Genomic DNA, 23762 nt, shown 5'->3' with positions numbered 1-23762 from the left:
AGCCTCGAGACGGCAGTACGCATGCGCGAGACGCGAGATGGCAGTACGCCTGCGCGACATTACAGACAGCAGTACGCATGCGCGAGCCAAGAAACGGCAGTACGCATGCGCGAGCAATGAAACGGCAGTACGCATGCGCGACATCATGGGCGGTAGTACGCATGCGCGAGCTCCGAGATGGCAGTACGCATGCGCGAGTTTCGAGATGGCAGTACGCATGCGCGAGACGCGAGACGGTATTGCGCATGTGCGAGGTTCGAGAGGGCAGTACGCATGCGCTACATCATGGGCGGTAGTACGCATGCGCGAGCTCCGAGATGGCAGTACGCATGCGCGAGTTTCGAGATGGCAGTACGCATGCGCGAGACGCGAGCCGGTTGTACGCATGCGCGACATTACGGACGGCAGTTCGCATGCGCGACATTATGGACGGCAGTACGCATGCGCTAGCCGCGAGACGGCAGTACGCATGCGCGAGCGACGAGCAGGCAGCACGCATGCGCGACATTACGGACGATAGTACGCATGCGCGAGGTTCGAGACGGCAGTACGCACGCGCGGCATTATGGACGGCAGTACGCATGCGCGAGCGTCGAGCCGGCTGTACGCATGCGCGGCATTACGGACAGCAGTACGCATGCGCGAGCTTCGAGACTGTAGTACGCATGCGCGATGTTCGAGAAAGCAGTACGCATGCGCGACATTATGGACGGCAGTACGCATGCGCGAGCCCCGTGACGGAAGTACGCATGCGCGAGATTACGGACGGCAGTACGCATGCGCGACATGATGTACAACTGTACGCATGCGCGACATTACTGACAGCACTACGCATGTGCGAGCCCCGAGACGGCAATACGCATGCGCAAGCCGCGAGATGGCAGTACGCATGCGCGAGCGGAGAGAACGCAGTACGCATGCGCGAGTTTCCAGACTGCAGTGCGCATGCGCGCCATTACGGACTGCAGTACGCATGCGCGAGCATTGAAACGGCACTACGCATGCGCGACATTATAGACAGGAGTACGCATGCGCAAGATCCGAGACGGCAATATGCATGCGCGACATCATAGCAGTACGCATGTGCGACATCATAGACAGCAGTACGCATGCGCGAGTCCCGAAACGGCAGTACGCATGCGCGACGTCATGGACGGTAGTACGCATGCGCGAGTTTCGAGACGGTAGTACGCATGCGCGAGACGCGAGACGGTAGTGCGCATGCGCGAGGTTCGAGACGGCAGTGCGCATGCGCGACATTAAGGACGGCAGTACGCATGCGCGACATTATGGACAGTAGTACGCATGTGCGAGTTTCGAGACGGTAGTACGCATGCGCGAGCCCCGAGACGGTAGTACGCATGCGCGAGCCTCGAAACGGCAGTACGCATGCGTACTTCCTCTAGCGCCAAACTGACGGGTCTGCATTTCCACCTTTTGGCCACTAGATGGCACCAGAGACCGCCGCAACCTTTCCGACGCAGTTTTTCTGTTTGGCCTTTAGGTGGCAGCAGATACCGTGGAAACAACTCCTCCGCCGCCTTTTAGCGGACTGCCTGGGACCGTGGGCGCTCATCCCCTTCTCTCTTTCTTTTCTTGGCAGAGGATGGTGGGGGGAAGAAGGGGAGACGACAAAGAAAAGCAAGGAAAACTTCGACAAACCCTCCAACCCCGTGCTAAATGCTTTGGTATACCTGTAATTAAATGAATACATAACCAGCAAGTTGTTGTTGTCATGTTTTGTTTTTTTTTAAATATGTGTATGCATATACATTTATATATACACATGTATATACATATTTCAGCCAGCATCTGAGGTGATGAAAAAATATGGTATGAATTGCACGCAGTGAAGCCAAGGGTGCCTTGGAACAATTAACAGAGCAATGCAAAACAGCCGTGTAAGTCTTCTAAGAAACATCATAGTAACAGCTTTCCTACCCAGCCTCTCCCTCTTAGATTCCATCTGGCTCACCCAAGGCTTGTAAATATGCACTGGCTCGCTTTCGATATTGAGCAATTTGTCATCAGTTCTTTCATTCACAGGCAGTGCCAGGGTCTGCCACAAGGTATTCTGACCACAGGCACCACGGCTGAACCATTTTAGCAACAGCAGGACTCCCAGGCAAGGTTTCAAGAATTTCAGTCTACTTTTGACCCAAAGGAAGAATTAATATGAAGCATGAAGGATGTGTAAGTCATCATGAGGCATGCTTCTCAGCATCACCATTACCTTTGGGAAACAGATAATGGATTTGTAGTAAAAATCTTAGTACAGCAGTAACATACAACGCTGTATAAGAATAATATGAGAACACTTTGCAAGGAGGCAAGGAACTTCATGATCTCCACCTGGGAAATCCAGCACCATTTGCCCATGGACACCTCTTTGGCAACTGTTCTAGATCCAGCTGTACATTCTGTTCCACAGCACAACTCAAAACTACAAAGGAAACAAAGGGAGTTCTATGTAGACAGAAGAAAAAGAACGGCATGTTTCATACAGTACTGTAAATAAGCAAGTAAGCAATCAATGACAGAAACCATTCTTAGAATACTGCTACGGGAAACATGCAGCAGAGAAGAAAGAATTCACATTTCCCTGACAAATTGCTCCAAGAAAACGAAATAAGTAAATAAATAAATAAATTTATTTTAGATGTTCCCTGTTTGAAGGCAGATACCACATTCACACTTTCAAAGCATTTTAAAAAAATACAGTGCACAGAGTGATCTCCTACAACAATACATATATTTGGTCTAGGCAGCAAGTGGCACAGCTCCGTGTCATAAAGAACTGAAGTCATAAGCACCAAGCTCCAAAGCTCCAGCCAAACCAACCAAATGTGCCTATGGACTGACAGAATCCTTAAGTAAGACAGCCAGTAAAAGAGTGAAACAAAGCACCTGATTCTCGGTCCTTTCTGAAAATCCAGAGGCCTCCCTCTTGGCTCCACCACTGGCCTGTAAAGCCTGAGCTCTCAGTCTGATGGAAGTCCTTGTTACTAGACAGCACAGAATTTTGATTGGATTGAGTTTTAGGAAGCTGTTTTGGGAAGCTGGGAAAGATACGGATTCGGTGGGTGGACTGTTGAATGGACAAAGATCGGCTGCAGGACTGAGTCCAGAGAGCGGCAGTCAATGGCTCCATGTCTGGATGGCAATTGGTGATGAGTGTTGTCCCACAGGGGTCCATGCTGAGGCTGACACTCTTCAATATCTTCATCAGCAACATCATCAGTGGGGTCGAGTGCACCCTCAGAAAATTTGCTGATGACACCAAGCTGTGGGCAGACACACCAGAGGGACGGGACACCAAACAGAGGGACCTGGACAGGCTCAAGCAGCAGGCACAGGTGAACCCCATCAGGTTCACCAAATCCAGGTGCAGTGTCCTGTATGTGGGACAAGAGAACCCCCCCACTACCAATACATGCTGGGGGATGAAAAGACTGAGCATAGGCCTGTCCCAAAAGACCTGGAGGTACTGCTGGATGGCAAGCTGGACATGAGCCAGCAGTGTGCCCTCCCAGCCCAGAAAACCAGCCATATCCTGGTCTGCATCAAAAGAAGCGTGGTCAGCAGGTGAAGGAAGGTGATCCTGCCCTTCTGCTCTGTGCTGAAGAGGCCCCACCTGGAGTACTGCATCCAGATGTAGAGTCCTCAGTGCAGAAGAGACATGGACCTGTTGGAGCACATCCAGAGGATGGCCACAAAAAAGGTGAACTAAGGGATTGAACACCTCTCCTACAAGGACAGGCAGAGAGAGCTGGGGCTGTTCGGCCTGCAGAAGTGAAGGCTCTGAGGTGACCTGGTAACAGCCTTTCAATACCTAAAGAGGAGCTAAAGGAAAGAACAAGGGAACATTTAGGTTAGACATAAGGAAAATATCTTTTACAGTGAGGGTGGTGAGGCAGTGGAACAGGTTGCCCAGAGTTGTGGTGGATGCCCTGTCCCCTTCAAGGTGAGGCTGGATCAGGCCCTGGGCAAGCTGATCTAGGTGTGGATGTCCTTGTTCGCTGTGTGGAAATTGGACTAGATCATCATAAATGGTCCTTTCCAACTCTAAGGAGTTTATGGTATGATACCTGAAGCCATGAGACATGATGACACAAAGGACATCAATGGCCTGGTGTGCAACAAGGGCAGGCAGGGAAGCCTGCATGCTCAGCAGCTCTGGGGAAACTCACAAAGTACTCCAATCAGGAAGATCCAGACCAGTTATAGAGCCTCTCTGTGCCAGTCTCAGTATTCAGTAGATCAGAGGCCTTGCCTCATCACACTATCGGGTCCCATAGCTGCAGAGCTAGCTATTTAATGGGGGGTCAGGGGATGGAAGGAAGAGAGGCAGGGGGTTTGGGTATCGTACAGGTTAGGAAACTAATAGCATCCCCAGACAACTGGAATGGAGATATCTGGGGTGATCCTGATGAAGTGGCCCAGTAGAGGACAATCCCTTGTTTCCTATAAATACAAAACCAGATCTGCCATAGAAACAGAAAGAACCATAGGACCCCGGGGCGGTCGGCCACAGTGTGCTCTGAGAATTATGCCCTGGCATCTGTTACCACCGACAAATTTGTAAGGGCAATAAAGGAGAGAACCAGACAAAACGGGAACAAAATTTTTGTGTTCACTATGCTTGAGTAGTATAGCTTGTATTGTACCAAGTGAGGATGAAGAAAATGGCTACTGGGGCCCAGGGGTTTTCTTAAGCTCAGGTCCCAGCCTGGTTGATTCACCTCACTTTATCACTAGCCATGTAGCTTATTGGGCTGGAAAAATAGACCCCACTGAGCAAGGTAACCCCCATTTCATCTTTAAGTGAGCTTCCCACAGCTATCACAAAACCTGCCTGCATACAAGCCATGCACAAACAAGGGGCTTGTGGTGTTCCATTATCTGCTCCACAGATTTCACAGTGCTTAAACCACTAGCTAGAGGAGCCCCAGAAATCCTTAAACCCCATCAAGCTGCAAAACAGAGTGAGATCAAAAGGAACACAGAACATAATTTAAATACATGCCCTTAAACAATACTCTGCATGGGTGGAATTGATACATGGCACAGGAGACACAGAGCGGACACGGGGAGAGGACACAGGGAGGACACAAAGACATGAGTGGGGCATGAGGACACAGAGAGAACACGGAGGCAGACACAGAGAGTACATGTCATAAAATGGGCTGGGACAGCGTGGTGGCAGACAAACCAAGTTTGGAGTCCCAGGTTGGAGACTGTGAGATGAGAATCATGAAAGAGGGAACAGAGACTTAACGAGAAGGTATTGAACTGAAAGAGAGTTGCAAAGAAGATCTGGAGAACACAGAATCCCTTTATGGAAAAGAGTGCCAGCTCCTGGCATTTCCAGAGTTGCAATGATCAGTAAGCCAACCAGCATTACCTTGGGGCTGATTGAAGCGCTCCAGAAATGAAATAATAGTGAAAGAAAGAAATGTAGGTTAGTCCCTCTATTACCAGTTCAGAGAAAGGGAGATAACCCCTTCACATTTATCAGAGAACAATTGAAGGGCATCATAAGGACAGGCACAGCAGATATAGCTGCCCTAAACTAGCTTAGGATCTGCCCAGAAAGGCAAAGATCAAAACCCTGCAATAAAGAAAGCATCACCTACCTCTTTCCAAGGACCGGGGCTCACCCAACAAACCATAGGAGGCAGTCTCCAGAAAGAGACAACTCCTCTGGGGCTGCCAGCCCTTAATTGAGGTTAGGGAGGGGTGGAGACAGGCTCAGCTCCATCTGGTCCTGCAGGTGAATTCCTTCCACCTGTGCTCACAGGGCTACACAGGTGCTCCATCACTGCTTCAGGCTGTGATCAGGCTTTTTCCATAAAGGCATGAAGAAAAAAAAAAAAAAAAAAAAAAAATGACCAGCAGCCAATTGGGTTTGCATGTCTGGCAAGGGGAGGTTTATCAGTGGATGAGCTATGATGGCCCACATGTTTTGATGTTTTGATTCCAGTCTGTCCTCAAAGGCAATTGGTGAAATTGCTATTAGATAGGGGAGCACAGATTTCAATACAGCAAGATGCTGAGATGCTACATGTGTAGCAAAAGGGCTGAGATTCCCGGTGTGAATGGAGCTAGTGCTGTCTACCAAACTGTCTGGGTCAGCTTATGTCTCCCCAGTGAGAAACATGTGTCATCTACTCACTTTGCAATTGAAGACCATTGCAAAAATATTGTAGGATTTAGTGTCCTCAGTGGGTGAACCTGACACCTGCCCGTATGGCAGCGTGTAGCCCTTTGCCTCAAACATTGATCCCAAACCCAAAGAAATAGGGAGGCTGCAGCGTGTGTACTTCATGCAGCCCCTGCGCTCCTCAAATCAGAGATCACTGACGTACTTCAGTACCTCATTTCTGCTGCGGCACAACGTGGGATTTCTGAAGTCACAGCAGATTTGGAGAAAAGTCAAATAATCTCCAGAATGTGTTCCCTGCACAACTTGCCCACATGCATGGGGCACAAGCCCCATCTTGGGGGCAATGACCCCCACTTGTGGGGCACTACCCCCACCCTACTGTCACAGCTGTGCCCCAAGGACACCGTCACCCCAGTGCACATGGGTGGACTTCTCCCTGCACTCCACGCACCCCACAGGCATCCCTGTCCCCATTCTCAACCCCACGGTGACACTGGCATGGAGCGAAGTGGGGCAGGGGACATGGAGGGACTTAAGGGGACATGGGGACATGAGGGGACATATGGGGACACAGGGACACATGGGGACAGGGGAACGTGGGGACATAGGGGAACATGGGGTTGACGTGTGGAGCCAGAGCCACAGAGGTGAGAGGAGGTGACACATGGAGGTGACACAGGGAGGTGGCAGGCCATGTCAGGAGGTGCTGGTGCCATTCAAGCAGAACTGCAGGGCAGCTGAGCAGTGTCAGCCCAACCTGGGGATGATGGTGACACCCGGTGCCATGCTGCTGCTGGGTGGCCATGCAGCCAATGTTGTGACCACTATGCTGATGCTGCACAACCATGGTGAGGATATGCATGGGGTCACTGTCACCATCCAGTACCCCCTGGGGACAGCATTCCACAGAGCCAGGGCCACCTCAGTGAAGGCACCTGTCCCCATATCCCCACAGTGTCCCTTCTGTCTGTACCCATGCCCCAGTGTTTCCACACCCCCCAATGTCCCCCCAGTGTCCCTCTCCAACATCCCCCCAACATCCCCCCAACGTCCCCACAATGCCCCTCTCCATGTCCCCATGTCCTAGTGTCCCCCAGTCCCCACTTCCCTTTATGTCCCCACAAGGTCCCCAATGTTCCCTGATGCCCCCACGACCCCTTAAGGACAGGCCCCTGGTGCCCATCAACTGCCAGTAATGGCAGGGACAGCACCGGTGACAGCAGGAACAGCGACAGCACTGGTGACAGTGGGGACAGTGACAGGCACACTGCTGTGCCATGTGGGCCAACCTGTGCTGCGCACCAACAGCATAGTGAGGTCATGGGGATATGGTGGGACATGGAGACACAGAGACGTGGGGGGGGGGGGGGGGGAATTGACATGGAGGGGACACTGGGGACATGGGGAGGAGACACAGGTGAGACATGGAGAGAGGACAAGGGGAGGACACATAGACATGGGTGGGACATGAGAACACAGAGGGAACATGGAGACATGAGGGGGACACAGAGGGCACATGGTGCACATGGTGCTGGGCTGTCCCCGCAGGTGACACTGGAGGTGACACAGAACCACTTGTGGGGTGCCACACTGCAGCTGGGGGCCAGTGTCAGTAAGTGAGCATGGGGGGACATGGGATGATTGGGGGGTGTGTACAGAAGAGGATGGGGAGGCAGGGAGAGACGGAGGGACAGGGGTACAGAGTGGAGTGAAAGCAGGAGTGATGTTGGGGTGACACCAGGGGGTAATGATGGGATGACACTGGGATGATGTTGCAGAATGACCTTGGGGAGTGACGCTGGGGAGTGCTGTTGAAGTACCACTTGGGGGGTGACATCAGAGAGAAACGGTGGAGGGTGACACTTGGGTGACACTGGGGTAACACTGGGGTGATGTTGGGGTATCACTGGGGGGTGACATCAAGGACTGACGCTGGGGTGATATTGTTGGGGTGATGCTGTGGGGTGTAGTGGAAATGCTAAGTCACAGCTTGAAGCAGTGATTGAGCACCGGGTGGGAAAGCAGGGCCAACCCAGGGGAGCTCAGGTGTAAGCAATGCACTTCAGTGACCAGAAGGGGTGAAGCCAGGATCCACCCCACCCCTTCCAAGCCCTCATTTAAGGGTTGGCAGTGGACATGAAGAGCATTTGTTGGAGAATCTAACACTGAGAGCTTCACAGGGTTCTGCAGGGAGACAGCAGAAATACTGTAACAGTGTGGGAAGCAAGCAAGAACACACATTGTGCCTGGCTGATAGGGGAAAAAAAAAAACCCATCACCCGCTCACTTGTTGATCTTTGACCGGATGCTGCTCAGTAATGGAAAGCTGCGTGTCTGGGAATGTCCCAGAACCCAACTTTGGTGGCTGATTGCTTTAATAGGTAAGGACCAAGTACACGTGTGAGTTTTTCCTCATTGCACAGTATGGCACGACGTAGTGCTTGCAGAGCTTGTTATGGTACTTTAGGGTACCCCGCGTATCTGCCCCAAACCCTACATATCTGACTCACACCTAGCCCCAAGCCCCACCTCTTATCCCCAAACCTGTCCCCAGGCCCCAAACCCTATATCTAGACCCCATACCCTGAGCCTTGCAACAGGACCCCGGGTGCCACATCACAAATCTGCACCCCACATCCGGGTCCTCAACCCCAAATCCATCTCCAGGGCTAGATTCGGGTTTCAGGAGAGATGTAGGGCGGGGGAAATGGGTTTGGTGCTTGGGGCCCAGGTAAGGGGAATGGTTGTGGGGCACAGGTGTGGGATCGAGGCGGAAGCGCAGCTTTAGCGAGTCACCAGTCATGAGGACCGGAACAAGCGGGAATTTCCGGGACAACCATGTCCGTAAGGGCGCGAGGAATTGTGGGTAGCGAGGCAGAGGCAGCGGGGTAGGACCGGAAGTGCGTAAATTAACCCGACAGCAGTTGGACGGGAGCAGAGGTGAATGGGATAGAGCGGAAGCGAGTGCGCTGGGACCAGAAATCGGTTGGGCCGCGGCGCCGGATTTGCCGCTCTCTCTCGGGCCATGCCGCTACGCGCTGTGTACCTCCTGAGCGCCCCCGGCCCCCGCGGCCGGCCCCGCACCTACGTGGGATTCACGCACGACCCGTGGCGGCGGCTGCGACAGCACAACGCGGGGCGGCAGAGGGGCGGGGCGCGGCGCACGAGCGGGCGCGGGCCGTGGTGGGTAACCGAAAGCCGGGGGGCCAGGGCCGAAAGCGTGGGCGATGCGGGGGTTGGTGGGCGTCACGTCACAGCCACTCTGTCCCCGCAGGCAGATGGAGCTCTACGTGCACGGCTTTCCGTCCGACGTAGCGGCGCTCCGGGTAGGACACGCCCCCCCCTTGGCCACACCCCCACAGACCTCCAAGCAGCGTCTCGCTCTCGAGAAGCCGCGCCCCTCCCCCCGTCCCGCTCTCACATTAGATGGATCGCCCTCTATGCGCCACGCGTTATCTAAGCCCCGTCTGCTGCGCCACAAGTCCCTCCCCCTTATCCTCGCCCATCCAGCGCTGCCCCACCCCTAAGCCCCACCTAACCAGCGATGTCCCAGCTCCCCTAAGTCCTGTTCATCCACCATCGCGCCACCTCCAACCCCCGCCCTGTTTCCCTAAGCCGCACCTTCTATGCAGTTCGAGTGGGCGTGGCAGCACCCCGCTGCCTCCCGCCGCCTCCAGGATGCCAAGCCCCGCCCCCTTCCCGGCGAGCAGCCAATCGCCTTCGCTCTTCGTATGCTGCCCCGCCTACTCTGGGCCCCACCCTGGTGCCGCCTCCCGCTGCGCCTGCGCTGGCTCCGCCCCCCTCCTGGCCCCGCCCTCTGTCCGACCCCACCCCCTCACGTCGTTATGGAAATGAGCCCGGGAGGGCTGAAGCCACGCCCCAGGAAGCGGCCCACGCCCACTTTGGCCACGCCCCCTGTGTGCATGCTGTGTTTGGAGCCCTGCGAGGTAAGGTTCTGGGGGTTGGGATCTTTGGGGTCGTTTGGAGGCATTTCGGGATTGGTAGGAGGAATTAGTGGTCCGTTAATTGGGTATTTTGGGGCCGCCCTTGTGTCATGCTGGGACCCTGTGAGGCACATTTGTGGCGTTCACAGTCCCCCTGTCGCATATTGAGGTCATTCAGAGGGGTCTGGGGGCTTTGAAGCAGGTCATTTGGGGTCACTCTGTGGGCTCTGGGGTCCAGTGTGGCATTTTGCAGTCATTAATGTAGATGACGGGGTCTAAATTGTTGTTCTGAGGTCCTGTGGGGACTTCAGGGGTCAGCTTGCTGCCTCTGGGATGGATTTGGCATCCCGGGGGAGGGGCGGGTTTGGGGTCCCTGATAGTCACTTCAGGGTCATCCGGATGAGTTTTTGGGGCTTTAAGGTGCAATGTGGAGCATTCACAGGAATTTTGAAGGGGGCGTGGCCTAGCATAACCCCACCCCCCTACGCGGCTCTGCTCCCCCCCAGGGCCCCACCCTCCGCTGTCCCCGTCCCCCCTGCCCTGCTCGCTGCCACGCCCGCTGCCTTGCCCCACACTTCCTGGGGGCGGAGCCAAAGGAACTGCTACCACTTGGTGGGACCTGCCCCAGGTAAGTAAATAGGGCTTAGGGAGGGTGGGCTCAATTAAGTGGGCGTGATCAGCGCTAAGCCCCGCCCTCAGCTGCCAGCAGGAGGTGCTGTGGGGAGAGCTGATTGGCTGCGGGGATGGCGACAATGAGTGGGCGGAGCTGGGAGACCCTGCCTTGGTAAGCCCCTCCTACTGGCCTCTGACGCCAACCCTGTTGCCCTGACTATGCCCTCCAATCTTTTACCCGACTCGTTGACCTCTGACCCCACAGGGCCATTGGACAGATGAGCTGCTGCAGTGCCAGTAGATAGAACCTGAGTGAAGTCACCCTCTCCTCAGCTGCTTTTTAACATAATTTATTCCCAATAAAGCAATGACTGGAACCGCTCCCAGCACCATTCTTTTGCATCCTTAAGGAAACGGGGTCCTGGGGGCAGCTGGGGGTCGTTCAGGAGGATTTGAGGTTGTTAAGGGCACTTTGGGGCCCTTAGGGTCAATCACTTTGAGCTCTTCATGGTCCCCACATGGTGTTTTGGGGTCAATTAGAGGGATTTTGCAGTCTTCCAGTGCGCATTTCTAAGTCCTGCAGGGCAGTGTGGCGTCCTTGAGGGATGCTCTGGAGTCATGTGGAGTGGGTCTGGGGTCCTGTGGGTCACTCTGTGGTCCTTAGTGGTGGGTCTGGGGTCCCTGATGGACACTTTGGGGACCTGTGGGTCACTCTGAGGCCCTATGGGGTGGGCCTGGGGTCCCTGGGATCTCTATCGTTCACTGTGGGGCCCATTAGGGTGAGTTTGGGGTCATGGGGACACTTTGGGGCCCTATGCGGTGAGTTTGGGATCCCTGGGGGTTGCTGTGGGATGCAATGGGGTGCGTTTGGGGTCCTTTAGGGCACTATGGGGTGCGCTTTGGGGTGGAATGTTGTGATTTTAGAGCCCTCACAGTGCCACTATGGGGTCCCTACAGCCCCTCACCCATGACAGCAAATAGCCAAAATGCCCCAAATTCACCCCAAAAAACAGCACGACCCACAGCATCGGAACTTGGCATAAAGCTCACAGACACCCCAGACCACCAAAAATCCCCAAAACAGTCCCAAATCCCCAAAGTACCCCAAACTGCAAGGGTCACTTCTTCTTGGTCTCCTTGCAGGCGACGACATAGCGCTGTGCCACGTTCAGCGGTGGTGAGTAACCGTCGGCGTACGACGTGTCCTCGAACAGCACCGAGTAGTCGTCCTGCGGCTGTGCATGTGGAACAAAAAACGGCAGTAGTAATAAGCGAGCGCTGGGGACAGGGCAGGGCTCATCTCCGGGGCAAATCGGGGCCATACCCGCTGCGGCGGCGCGTGGATGAGGGCGCGGTAGAAGCAGGTGGTCTGTGGGTACAGCGCCAGCACCAGCTGCTCGCGCTGGAACAGCGCTTCAGGGTCAGTCTCAGGGTTCGCCTTCCACTGCGGCAGAGGGATCACGCGGCGCCGGCTGAGTGTGTGCCTCCTGCAGGATGGAGGAAGGGAGCAATAAGTGTAGGTTGGGGTTGGGGGCAGAAGAGGGGTGTAGAGAGCGGGTTTGGGGGGGTGGGTTGAGAAGAGCTTTGTGGTATGGCAGGTGTGGGGAGGAAGTTTGGGAGAGCTAGAGGACTTTGGGGGAGTGTGCAGAGAGGATTTGGGAATGTTTGGTGAGAGCTAAAGGAGTTTTGTGGGGAACTGGGAGCGTGGGGGATGTGGGGAGAGGGTTTGCAGGGAGTTGGGGTGTTTTGTGGGGTTTGAGGAGGAGGTTTGGGGGGAGTTGGGGAGAGTTAAGGGATGATAAGGAGGGAGGTGGAGGGATTGGGGAAGGCTTCTTGGGAGGGGGTTGGGAGCTGCGGGAGTTTGGGGGCAGTTGTGGGGCTGGGGGGGCAGTTGTGGGGTGGGGGTGCTCACTCTTTGCCCTCTTCATCGATGTCATCCACCTCATACCTGGGGCAGGGAGAAAGGAAGAAGAACAAAGGATTAAACCACAGCAAAACATGGGGAAGTGCCGTGTCCCCAAAGCACCACACAGCCCCACAAACAGCAGCGACTACAGTGCCCCCCAGTGCCCCCAAACCACACCAAACTGCCCTGTGCCATACCCCACTCCCCGCCAAAATGCCCAAACCACCTCCCCCCCACCCCTTTCCACCACCCCCCACAACCTTGCTCCCTTACCCAGCACACCTCCCACCCCATCACCCCCTCCACGTACTTGTTGGCAGCGTGGCTGTAGCTGACCACCTCAGCCAGGATCCACTGCTCGTCGCCGTCCACGGCCTTGACACGTGCAGCCACTTTGTCCCCAGGCTTGGCCACATAGTCCCCGGCTGCTGGCATGGCGCCGCACAGAGGGGGGGGCCTGGGGGTGGGGGGGGTTTGGGTCGGTGGGTGGGAGTTAGGTGAGGGGTGAGGCTGGGCTGGGGTTTGGGGTTCTGCAGTGCAGTCAGAGGGAAGTTGGCAATCCAGGACAGGGGTCAAGGAATGGGGCCTGGGGTTTGATGGGGTGACAGGGGAGGGGGGAGCAAGGGCACGGTATGGGGAGGGTCTGGATGGGGTTGTGTTTCCCAGGGTAGGGCTGGGGGCTGTGGTGTAGGGCAGGGGGTGAGATTTGCTGTGGGACTGGATATCAGGCGTGGGGCTAGGGCTGTGCTTTGGAGTTGGGGTCCAGAACCAGTGGATAGGGTTAGGGTGTGGAGTGGAACTGGGGGCTCAGGGCATGGTCTGGGGTGGGGTGCAGTGTGGGTCTGGGAGTTCAGGGCACCCTGTGGGGAGGGGTACACTGTGGGGTGGGGGAGTACCTACTTATCGCCTGGCTTGCCAATCCAGAGCGGCAGTGTCATGGCTGACTGCTGCAGCAGTGTCATCAGCACGCCCCGGCGCATCGTCTTGCGTGGCGGCTCCGCGTCGCTGTAGATCCCTGCAATCTTGGCGGCTGTGGCACAGTGGGGGGACACAGTGACACCAAAATTGGGGGGGCAGTTGGGGAAGGGGGTGAGGTGCACAGGGGGAGATTTGGGAGCAATTCCAGGGATTTGGGGTGTGAAAACAGAAAAACAGAGCCTGGTTTGACAGGATGTAATAGAACATACAGAGAGAATTTGAGAGGAATTTGGGGAGAAAGCTGGGAAAATTGGGGCCTGAGCTTACACTGGAAAAGCTGGGGGAAAACAAAGAGAAACAGAAACACACACAACAGATGTGGGAAGGAACTGCAGCGTGTAGAGACATTTGGGGGAATTTAGCAGAGTTTGGGAGGGCAGGAACAGTTTGGGGGAACTGGGGGTTACAAACAACTCAAAAGTACCATGAAAAAAGGAACACAAAATATCATAGTAACTGGGGGTGCATACAGGGTCGTTTAAAATACAAAATAATACAGAAAAAATACAAAAGGATGTGGGTACGCGTTGGGAGAAGAGCAGAGCTTAGGGTCAGAGACACAAAGTTTGGGTTGGTTGTGCACAGGGAATGTCCAGGGACAAGTACGAGTCAGGGACACACGGGGTCTGGGACATGGCAGCGCAATGGAAGCACGTACCGATGCGGCGCTCCTCCAGCAGAGACTTGATCTCAGCAATCTTGTCCAGCGCCTTCCGCAGGATGCTGCAGAGTGCATCGGAGTGGCTGTCACGCATAGGGGGTACGGGGCAGGATGTAGGGTTGTTGGGGTGCGGGGTGTGGGGATGTGGGTATGTGGGGGCTGCCCTACTTGCACTCGGCCTCAGCGTCCGCCTTGGCAGTGGTGTATAGCCCGCGCAGCTTCGTGCGGTAGTACGGAGAGACTGGAGAGGGGGGTGTAAGAACACCTGTGAGGCCATGCCCCCGTCGGCCACGCTCTTTTTCCCAAACCCCGCCCCCTTCCCCAAGCTCTGCCCCTTTCCCATGGCCCTACACGAAAATTGCCCCCCCCCCCCCCCATAACCCTTCCCTGTCCGCTAAAATCCTTCCTGTCCCCACCCCCTCCCTATTACTCGGCTCCCTTCCCAGAAGCTTGCCTCTCCTCACACAACTATCCCCACAAAGCCCCATCCCGCAGCCCCCTTTAGGTCCCCAGCGCCAACCCCCCCGCGTGGCCCTGCTCTCTCACTCTTGTTCTCGGTCTGCATCCTCTCGTGCGTTTTCTGGATGTTGATGAGGTTGTGCTCGCTGCGGGAGCGCTCCTCCTGCAAGGCAGCAGACTCACAGCGGGGGCTGCCCAAAGCCCCAAACCCGGAGCCCCAGCCCAACATCCGCACCCCAGTCACCGCATCCGTACTGCAGACTCCACGTCCGCAGCCCCAACCCCACACCAATTACCGCAACCCGAAGTCCATGCGACAAAGCGCAAGCCCAAACAAACAGCCAGAACCAGGCCTCAGACCGCTCCCAGAGCCACACGAACACTTCGGGCGAGGAACCAAAGCGGCTCAGGCCCCTCCAGGCGCCCCCGCACCTGCGTGTGCCCCAGCAGCCGCTGCAGCTCGGCCAGCAGCTCGGCGATGCGCGAGTCCGCCGACACCAGTGCCATAACGGCGGCGACAGCGCAGCGCCTGCGGAGCGCTCTACGCACGCGCCAGTCTCGACAAAGCACTACGCAGGAGCCATTCTAGAGACAGCAATACGCACGCGTGATCCTGGAAAAATTACTAGGCATGTGCCACGCTTGCTGCCGCACTGCGCATGCGCTATGCTGGAGACAGTATTACGCATGCGCCAGTCTCTGCACAGCGCTGCATGCGCCAATTTCGAGATAGCAACACGCATGCGCCAGTCCCCCCCCACAGCACTACGCATGCGCTCATCCAAGCACGGCACTGCGCATGCGCCCGTCTTGAGACAGCCACGCGCATGCGCTAGACCTTGCACAGGAGTACGCATGCTCCAAGCTCGTTACAGTACTACGCATGCACCATTCACGCGACAGGTAGCACGCATGCGCGCTTTCGGATACCAGAGACAGTTGTACGCATGCGCAAGTGGAAGACCCGCCTAGAAGAACAGAGACCATTGGCGTATGCAGATTCATGGAGCAGAGCGGTTAGAGGAAAAAAAAAAAAAGGCTACTTCCCCGTTTCTGTGCGCATGTGTGTTACTGCACGTAAGACTACCGCTTGTAGATGCAGGCGGACTCAATGCAGAGTGACTGGCGAGGAAACTCCACTTCTTTGCATGTGCCTGTTACTGCCTGAAGGACCAATGAGTGCAGACACTGGCAGTCTCCCTTTGCTGAGCAGTTAGAAGAGAGGGACGCCACCTCTGCACGTGTGCGCACGTGCATGCTACGTCTGGAGAAGTCCTGCTGCGGAATGCTGCTCCCCCCATCACCATGCGTCCCTTCATGCCTACCCCCGCAGTGCACCGCTCTGAGAACCTTCTGCAGCACGCAGCAGCAGTGGCACCAGTGCCCTATGCCCCGGGAAGAGGCAGACGAGTACCGTACTGCACGTGCCAAGGGGATCAGGACGCCCCGTTCTAGCGGACCGCTGCCCCTTTCCAGGACTGCCTAACTGATGTTGGATTAAACATCGTGATTTAGAGAGCCAGAACCCTCTGTGAGTAGAAAACAGTAACGACTGTGGATGCACGCCCAGCAGTGCAAATAGAGCTTGCCTGTATAAGACAAGTGGACCATCTGTTTCAGACTGCTTTTTATTAAGTAGCATAACACCACATCTCTAATGCACAAATGATTAACTATACTACATCTTGTCTCTAAAATAATGAAAGGGATAGAATATGTTCACTATCGAAAGAAAAGAACTGTTCTACATAGAAAGTAAGTAATTTCCTGGCAAAAAAAAAGAAACAGTCTTTTACCAACAGATACAATTTCAACTAAAGTTATAAATATATGAAAAACTGTTCTCTAATACTATGGAAAATAATAAAATCACCTTGCAGTCAAAAATTATTTCAACAGCTCTTGTTATGAGTTAATGTTGCTCATCGCTCCGTTCAGATGCAGGACAACTGGCTGTATACTTTTTCTTCAAGCCTTTCAAATATATTTGCAAGCTATCCGAATCCAATCGCGAATTTCTAGCAGTCTGAACCAATCTCATAGCTAAGTGGTATACAGCTCTGTGTTTCATCATCTCAGGAGTGGTTCTCTGTCTGTGCTGTTCTTAAAAGCATACACATACTTTAAAATAGGAAATTAATAACTTTCTATTATTAAAATATAAGCATTGAAGGGCTTTTTTTCCACGCTATTTCTGATCTGCTGATTCTTGTTGGTACACCAAAATTACAGCCAGTACTCCTGAACCCCAAAGGCTGCTTTCTATTGTCACCTAACAAAGGCCTTTACCAAAATCTCTTACAAGTACTTTCAGAAATCAAAATGTTACTTTCTTGATAACATCTGTCATCATAAAACCCTATGTAGTGTTTATGCTGTAATCTTTCAGAAACATTTAAAATAAACCAGAGTTTTGCAAAAACTGAGAATGACAGCAGTATACATTTATAAATAGCTGCTACATACCAAAATTTGTTTTGCAATATGGTTTGTGATTGCCTTTGCATCCAAAATTATGGATGGTGGTAGAGAGGAAACTTCTGCAGCTTTTAATCCTAAACAAAGGAAACACAAATCAGGATCTATGATAACATTTTATCCTACCCTCCACAGTATTTATTCTATAATCAGCTCATTTTAAAGGGTAAAATATTCATCTAAAAAGTTATTTTGATATCATTTTTCTGTCTCTTTTTCCATGAATACTGTTTTAAGAGTTACTGAATAAAATGTCTACTTTGTTACAATGTGGCCCCTAAAATATAATTCCATGTTAAGTTACTGCTGGCACTAAGTGGGCAGGATCAGATACTCCAAAGGATGAAGGAAGAATGGCACAGCAGTCATGATAGCTTTCTGTTTTGTTTTTTCAAGTTCGGGTTCTGCCAAATGTACTCACTCCTGAATGTGGGTATTTAGTAGATGTGGGTGTCATTTTCCAACTTCTGTTCTTTGCCAGCTGCAAAGCTGTCAGGTATTTCTTTTAATTATTTTTTTTTCAAACTTTTGTCTCTGACTCCGGCTGTTCAGAGGAAATTCTGTGCTTCAGCAGGTGTTCTAATAATGCAGGGTTAGAAATGGTCAAGAAGAGCCCCTGCACTTTTTATTTATTTATTTATTTTAATTAAATACAGCATTATTGAATTAAGACAAAGCCAAGAGACAGCAACACAGAGTTACCAAAGGTCTCCTGTTCACAGAATCACAGAGTTGTAGGGGTTGGAAGGGACCTCTAGAGGCATTTTAAGTCCTGTCAATTCAAGCCAGGTAAGAATAATTTGTAGTTTTCAGTCACCACTGGCTTGCAGTAATCATGTGCGACTATTAAATCTCACCTAAACCACAGGTTCAGCTACAGAATCTTGCATTTAGAAATATGGATTTCTACAGCTCTTTAAATCATGTAGTTATACCTTACTGTCACTCACGATTTGTTGACTCATAATCCTTTAATTTGCACACTCTTCTACTAAGTTAGTCACAGTGGAATATATTACCATAGTTCTTTTCCTCTGTATATCCTTTCGACAGTGTGTAAGTGTACGTAATCTTCTCCTTTCCAGCACTGCTTCTCACATGCTGCACTTCAAAATGGTAATTTTCCACATTGGGATACAAAGCATCCATATGACACAGTTCCAGGAAATGTGTTGCAAACAAAGTAAATGCCTAAATAAGAAAAAAAAGGAAAAAAAAATATGATTCAAATGATCCTTTGATAAATTACAACAAATGAGAAAAATAGTCTCACAGTTCTCCAAGTTTTTATCCACAACTCTGAAGAGCCATATTTGAACTGCTAAAGTATGACTAATGCAAATAATGCAAAAAAGCCCTAAGTGATGAGTTCTATCATTGGCAAGCATGTGTGTTCCCACTTAGGACTCCCCAGCTCTTTTCTCAGCAGAAGGGAAACACCAGATAGAACAGGAAGTCCATGATACTTTTAAAATGTGACAGGTTATTCTGAATGACCATCAAATGGGTGCTTTACTTTTTTCAGTGTATGTTTTTCCAAAGGCACAAGCTACAGAAAACATGTGAGCTTTCCAGATAAAACCACAACAGTACTCTGAATGAACTCAGATTCAGTTTCTTATCAATAAACATCTGTAAGTTGACAACAAGCTGAGGCTAATCACATAACTAGTAACAGAGGAGCAACTTTCAACCCATCTAAAATCCTTCGACATTCTTCTAAACAAACCTCTGACCTATGTAATGAATACCTTGGCTGTGTGGAAATACTGCATTAAGTAGTTGTATGGAACTTCCATCCCCTTTAACGTTCAAGCATACAAAGTACTAACTAAGCAAACATGACGAGGCTGGGTTAGTATTTTTCTAGATAAGAAAGCAAGTTTTCAAGCAAGGTGCAGAGATGGTGACCAGTGACTGGAAATGCAGAATATGTCAGCATTTTTTTCTGTCACTGTAACTCCTACTGTTCACTGGTTATGAAAAATGTCATATCTAGGCAATAAATCTCTATAAAATTTTATCTAAATTATGAGAAACCACAATACTTACAGTGCAATAAAATAATTAGAAAAAGTTTACACTTTTTTTTTTTTCAGAATTACCTTCAAATTCAAGAGATATTCACAGGCAGCATAACAAATACCAATACCTTCTTCAGCACTGGTACCTCTGCCAAGTTCATCAATTATGATGAGTGATTTGTCGTTAGCATTTTGTATGATGTATGTTATCTAGGAAAATATTTTATTAGTTATCATTCCTAGGAAAGCATCTTTTAAAAATCATGCTACTAATTGAAATACCTTGTGTTATTCAGATAAAAATACAGAAATGTAAAAGACTCAAGTCAGATTCATTAGTTTTACTTTTTCGTACCTTTCAAATAGCTGTAAATTCTAAACCATCAATGGCTCAATCCTACAACCCTCCTTCTCTTCTCCACTGAACCAATGTACTCTTTGCTGGGTAAAAAGCTGGCTGGACAGCTGCACCCCGAGAGTGGTGGCAAATGGAGTTCAATCCAGGCAGTGTCTGGTCACTAGTGATATTCCTCAAGGGTCAGAATTGGGGCCAGACCTGTTCATCAGTATCTTTACTGATTATCTGGATGAGGGGGATTGAGTGTACCCTCATTAAGTTCACAGATGACTCCAAGCTGGGTGGGTGTTGATTTGCCTGAGGATAGAAAGGCCCTACAGAGGGATCTGGGTAGGCTGGATCAATGGGCTGAGGCCAACTGTATGAGGTTTCACAAGACCAAGTAACAGGTCCTGCACTTTAGTCACAATAACCCTATCAAACGCTACAGGTCTGTGGGAGAGTGGCTGGAAAGCTGCATGGAAGAAAAGGGTCTGGGGAGATTAGTTGACAGCTGGCTGAACATGAGCCAGCAGTGTGCTCAGGTGGCCAAGAAATCCAACAGTATCCTAGCTTGTATCAGAAAGACTGTAGCCAACAGGACCAGGAAGATGACTGTCCCTCTGTATTTGGCACTGGTGAATTCACACCTTGACTACTGTTCAGTTTTGGGCCCCTTATTACAAGAACGATATTGAGGCACTGAAGAGTGTCCAGAAAAGGGCAATAAAGCTGTTAAGGGTGTGGAGCACAAGTCTTAAAGGGAACAGGTTGAGGGAACTGGGATTGTTCAGTCTGGAGAAGAGGAGGCTCAGGGGAGACCTTCCTGCTCTCCAGAAGTCCCTCAAATGAGGTTATAGCGGGGTGGGAGTCAACCTCTTCTCCCAGGTTACTAGGAAAAGGATGAGAGGTAATGGCCTTAAGTTGCACCAGAGGAGGTTCAAGGTGGATATTAGGAAAAATTTCTTCTCAGAAGGAGCACTAATGCATTGGAACAGGATGCCCAGGAAAGTGGTGGAGTCACTGTTCCTTGAGGTTTTCAAGAAGAGGGCAGATGTGGCACTAAGGGACATGGTTATTTGGGCATGGTGGGTTGATGGTTGGACTTCATGATCTTAGCAGCCTTTTCCAAAATTTATGATTCTATGATAACTGTTTTCCTCAAAAGCACATCAGTGTGGGAGAAGATAGTGAGAATGCTTAGGTTTAGACAAATAATCCTTTAAGTTCCTAAAAATAACAAAACATTGGAATTACTGTCCAGTGGAACACTGATTTTTACTCAGATTGGGGCATCATTATATAAGATGTGTGTTCTCCATCACTTATCATTCGGTTAAAAGATTAAGGATGATTTTTTGACAGTTTTCAAAGTACATTCTTTCAGCGGAAAAATACTAGTACAATTCCAATCATGTCAACTGTAAAAATGGACATTCGGCCCTACATTATCTGTGTTTGATACCTCTTTCATTTCCTTCATGAATGTTGAGGCATTTGTTTCTATATCATCGTCCATACCTATTCTGGTAAAAATTTGCTCTGCAATTCGAAAAGAGCAATACTCTGCTGGGACATAAGAACCTACAAAGCAAGTAAGATACAAGTTTTCTCATATCAGCATGACAAATGCCAGTTTGTCTGAATATGTCAATGGGAGAAAAAAATTTTTACATTTGGTCTTTATGCACTGCAGAGAATGTATCTTGCTCTATAAAACTTCTGAGAATGTATTTTACCATTACTTTATTTAAAAATATATTACATCGATTCTACACTTGAACAATCAGTAAAACCTTGAGATACCATATGTCTGAAGCTATGTCAGTCTGAAGGGATGCAAAAGTGAGAATGACCTGTTGGATTAATTTGCCTTTTTGCAGCCATTGTGATACTAAGCCCAAGGAATAGTAATTTCCACAAAACAAGAATTATATTGCCTTACCAGTCTCTGAGAATTACTAGTTTTACTGAAAAGAACAGGAAGCTTTGTAGCATCAATGAACTTTACTGTCTCCTTTATCCATATTAAATTCATGTTTTTGAGAGTAATTCCTGACAAACTTGCACTTGTTTGGAATTGGATCCAAAAAACACATACCGGACAAATTTTATTCTCCACTACTACGTAATTTCAACCCATTTATTTCAGCCCATTAGATCCTCTCTCCTGAACTACTGGCCTTATCTTTCTTTATCTTTGAGACAAAAAAAATCACAAAGAATTCCTAAGTATAAGGACAAAGCTTAGATAGTCAGACTTCACAGATATTTCACTTTTATAATTTTAGTGATAAAGCATTGCAATATTTATTGCTTCTTTTATACGATCTATTCATTCTGCTTGGCTGAAAGCATGTTTCTCCCCATAAGCAAAGTATCCTCAACTTCATCTCTTCTTTTCAGATGATGAATACATATGCAGCCTGTGGACATTCACTGTTAAGCTAGCATGAGGTGCTAGACAGTTAGGATGCTCCAAAAAAAAAAAAAAATTAAAGCCTCCAACTGTGTTTCTCCTAGTTCAAACTGCCCAGGCTTCCTTATACACAGAGGAGACCTCATAAGTTTCCATGGCAGACCCAAAATCCTACAGTGGCTTCTTCAGCAACATAAGCACTGGTAGGAGCAAAAGTATTTAAAATTACATTTTACTATTTACATAGAATCTTATTCTTTAAGATAAATTATTAGCCTTCAAAAAGATTTTTAACTAGAAACTAACTAAAGTGCTAAAAAAGTTTATGGATATGGTAAAGTCTTACCGATCTGCGCCATAATCTGACAGAGTGCAATCTGTTTTATGTATGTTGATTTTCCACTCATATTTGGTCCTGTGATAATGAGAAAATTGCTACCTTCTGTCAGATATGCATTGTTAGACACAGGTTTTTCCATAGCTATCTTTTCAAGAATAGGATGCCATCCCTGCTTGATTGCTAAAGTATCTGTAAATTCTGGACGAACTAAAAGAGAAGAAGGATATAATAAAGCTTCATAGAATTAGTATGGTAACCTTTATGTTAATAAACCAGTGCATTTTGAAATGAAGTTCAATTTTGAAATGAAGTTCAAAAATGTTTCAAAAGTGAAGCATTTTTGAACAGAAGTCAAACTCTGTGGTCTTGATTCCCTAATTTTTACTTTCCTGTAGTCAGCAAGACAAAGATGGAACACTTACAAGAATTACCAGCTATCTTCAGGTATGGATTCTGACCATTATGCAAGTCCTCAAGATTTATTTTTACAAAAAAGAATCCCAAAACTAACACTACATTTCAAAATTAACATAATGTTTGTGTTCCCCAGTAAATAGCATAGAACTCTAGTAATAAAGAAAAATATAAAGAGTGAAGCTTCAAAAGAAATTCAATGGGAAAACTGGAAACATTTTCATTTTCGTATGTAGTGTACTTTCTGTCATTTATTTTTATACTGCTATAAACATATAAAATACAGAGGCCATGAACTCTACCTGTAACTATTACGTAAGTTTGTTATTGTATCAGCACGGGGAACTAGGAAGTAACATTCTTTCTATTTTTGTTTATATAGTCCTATATGGATAACATGGGTATATACAGTTTTTATGTAGAACTATTTGAAACCAAGACCATCTGTACGTATTTCTGTCCAAATTCAGTTTTTTTTTTTTCCTGAATATATTCCTTACGCCTCCTCTCTGTGTATTTCTGTGGCACCACTGCAGACTAATAAGTGTTGTTAAAATTGCTGTTCTGCTTAAACAGTGAAGCCTTCAAGAAAGAAGGGCCAAAGCAGTTCTTCAGGTTCCAACATTGAGGAACTCTAATTACCTGGTAGCTTTTAGAAAGAGACTCAAGTGGCAATGGCGACTGAAAGCTACAAACAACAGTCCTTTTCTTTGCGTGGATACACATTCAGGCCTGGCAGCACAAACTGCAGAAGCAAAGCAGCTTCAGCCTCATCATGAACTGTTGATGTAAACTTCTACTCTGATTCATTTGGTGGGAAAAGGCTGTGATAACTCAAGCCTATCATTTACTTCTGTGTTCAAAATCATCTGAACATGAAGAATCAGTGCCATTCTGCAAAGCTAACTCTGCTATTGAGTTAGAAATCTCACAGCAGCATCAGTAGTGATGAGCTAATTCACCTGCTGAGATGGCTTTCCAGACCTGATTTTATTTGGTATCTACACTGCATTGTATTCTAGCT

The 23762-nt window shown here is 49.6% G+C and overlaps 4 protein-coding genes and 1 long non-coding RNA gene across 14 annotated transcripts in view; 2 read left to right on the top strand and 3 right to left on the bottom strand.

Annotated features, from left to right (window-relative positions):
• Nucleotides 1-1581: 1581 nt before the first annotated feature.
• On the bottom strand, nucleotides 1582-3827 carry LOC112532911. The gene is made up of 2 exons (XM_025153167.3): nucleotides 2908-3827; nucleotides 1582-2443 (listed from the first exon to the last, which is right to left on the bottom strand). The coding sequence occupies exons 1-2, from the start codon at nucleotides 3548-3550 to the stop codon at nucleotides 2340-2342; spliced, it is 747 nt and encodes a 248-aa protein (XP_025008935.2). The 5' UTR covers nucleotides 3551-3827; the 3' UTR covers nucleotides 1582-2339.
• Nucleotides 3828-9082: 5255 nt separating this feature from the next.
• On the top strand, nucleotides 9083-11103 carry LOC424727 (structure-specific endonuclease subunit SLX1-like). Of its 2 annotated transcripts, XM_015291077.4 has the most exons (6): nucleotides 9083-9349; nucleotides 9441-9492; nucleotides 9799-10113; nucleotides 10617-10738; nucleotides 10810-10894; nucleotides 10988-11103. In XM_015291077.4, the coding sequence occupies exons 1-6, from the start codon at nucleotides 9192-9194 to the stop codon at nucleotides 11021-11023; spliced, it is 768 nt and encodes a 255-aa protein (XP_015146563.1). In that variant the 5' UTR covers nucleotides 9083-9191; the 3' UTR covers nucleotides 11024-11103. The 2 variants fall into 2 exon arrangements, with proteins under 2 accessions (XP_015146563.1, XP_015146564.1); XM_015291078.4 differs by lacking the exon at nucleotides 10810-10894.
• Nucleotides 11057-16057, bottom strand: SGF29 (SAGA complex associated factor 29). 5 transcript variants are annotated; one of them, XM_040704710.2, is made up of 9 exons: nucleotides 15332-16057; nucleotides 14814-14889; nucleotides 14436-14508; nucleotides 14265-14350; nucleotides 13529-13658; nucleotides 12939-13085; nucleotides 12635-12670; nucleotides 12047-12209; nucleotides 11057-11957 (listed from the first exon to the last, which is right to left on the bottom strand). In XM_040704710.2, the coding sequence occupies exons 1-9, from the start codon at nucleotides 15581-15583 to the stop codon at nucleotides 11841-11843; spliced, it is 1080 nt and encodes a 359-aa protein (XP_040560644.1). In that variant the 5' UTR covers nucleotides 15584-16057; the 3' UTR covers nucleotides 11057-11840. The 5 variants fall into 5 exon arrangements, with proteins under 5 accessions (XP_040560644.1, XP_040560645.1, XP_040560646.1 ...); XM_040704711.2 differs by having other exon boundaries at nucleotides 14265-14329; XM_040704712.2 differs by lacking the exon at nucleotides 15332-16057 and adding an exon at nucleotides 15159-15319.
• LOC121111444 overlaps nucleotides 15797-23762 on the top strand; it is a 10555-nt gene continuing 2589 nt past the window's right edge. The window contains exon 1 of the long non-coding RNA XR_005862002.2: nucleotides 15797-22768. This is a non-coding gene — a long non-coding RNA (uncharacterized LOC121111444). The remainder of the gene's footprint in view (nucleotides 22769-23762) is intronic.
• MSH4 (mutS homolog 4) overlaps nucleotides 16339-23762 on the bottom strand; it is a 24427-nt gene continuing 17003 nt past the window's right edge. The window contains exons 15-20 of one of the 5 annotated variants that reach the window (XM_040705213.2): nucleotides 22331-22531; nucleotides 21031-21149; nucleotides 19310-19438; nucleotides 18224-18395; nucleotides 17193-17281; nucleotides 16339-16829 (exon numbers count right to left, since the gene is read on the bottom strand). In XM_040705213.2, coding sequence (XP_040561147.1) covers nucleotides 16797-16829; nucleotides 17193-17281; nucleotides 18224-18395; nucleotides 19310-19438; nucleotides 21031-21149; nucleotides 22331-22531 — 743 coding nt within the window. In that variant the 3' untranslated portion in view covers nucleotides 16339-16796. Of the gene's footprint in view, nucleotides 17282-18223; nucleotides 18396-19309; nucleotides 19439-21030; nucleotides 21150-22330; nucleotides 22532-23762 lie in introns of those variants that run through there. The other 4 variants (XM_004936904.5, XM_040705214.2, XR_006930822.1 and 1 more) reach the window with 4 other exon arrangements.

The sequence above is a fragment of the Gallus gallus genome, chromosome 8, assembly GCF_016699485.2.
Source record: "Gallus gallus isolate bGalGal1 chromosome 8, bGalGal1.mat.broiler.GRCg7b, whole genome shotgun sequence".
NCBI classification, from domain to species: domain Eukaryota; kingdom Metazoa; phylum Chordata; class Aves; order Galliformes; family Phasianidae; genus Gallus; species Gallus gallus.
Note: the sequence above shows the minus strand (reverse complement) of the source record. Positions and strands in the feature narration are given on the sequence as shown.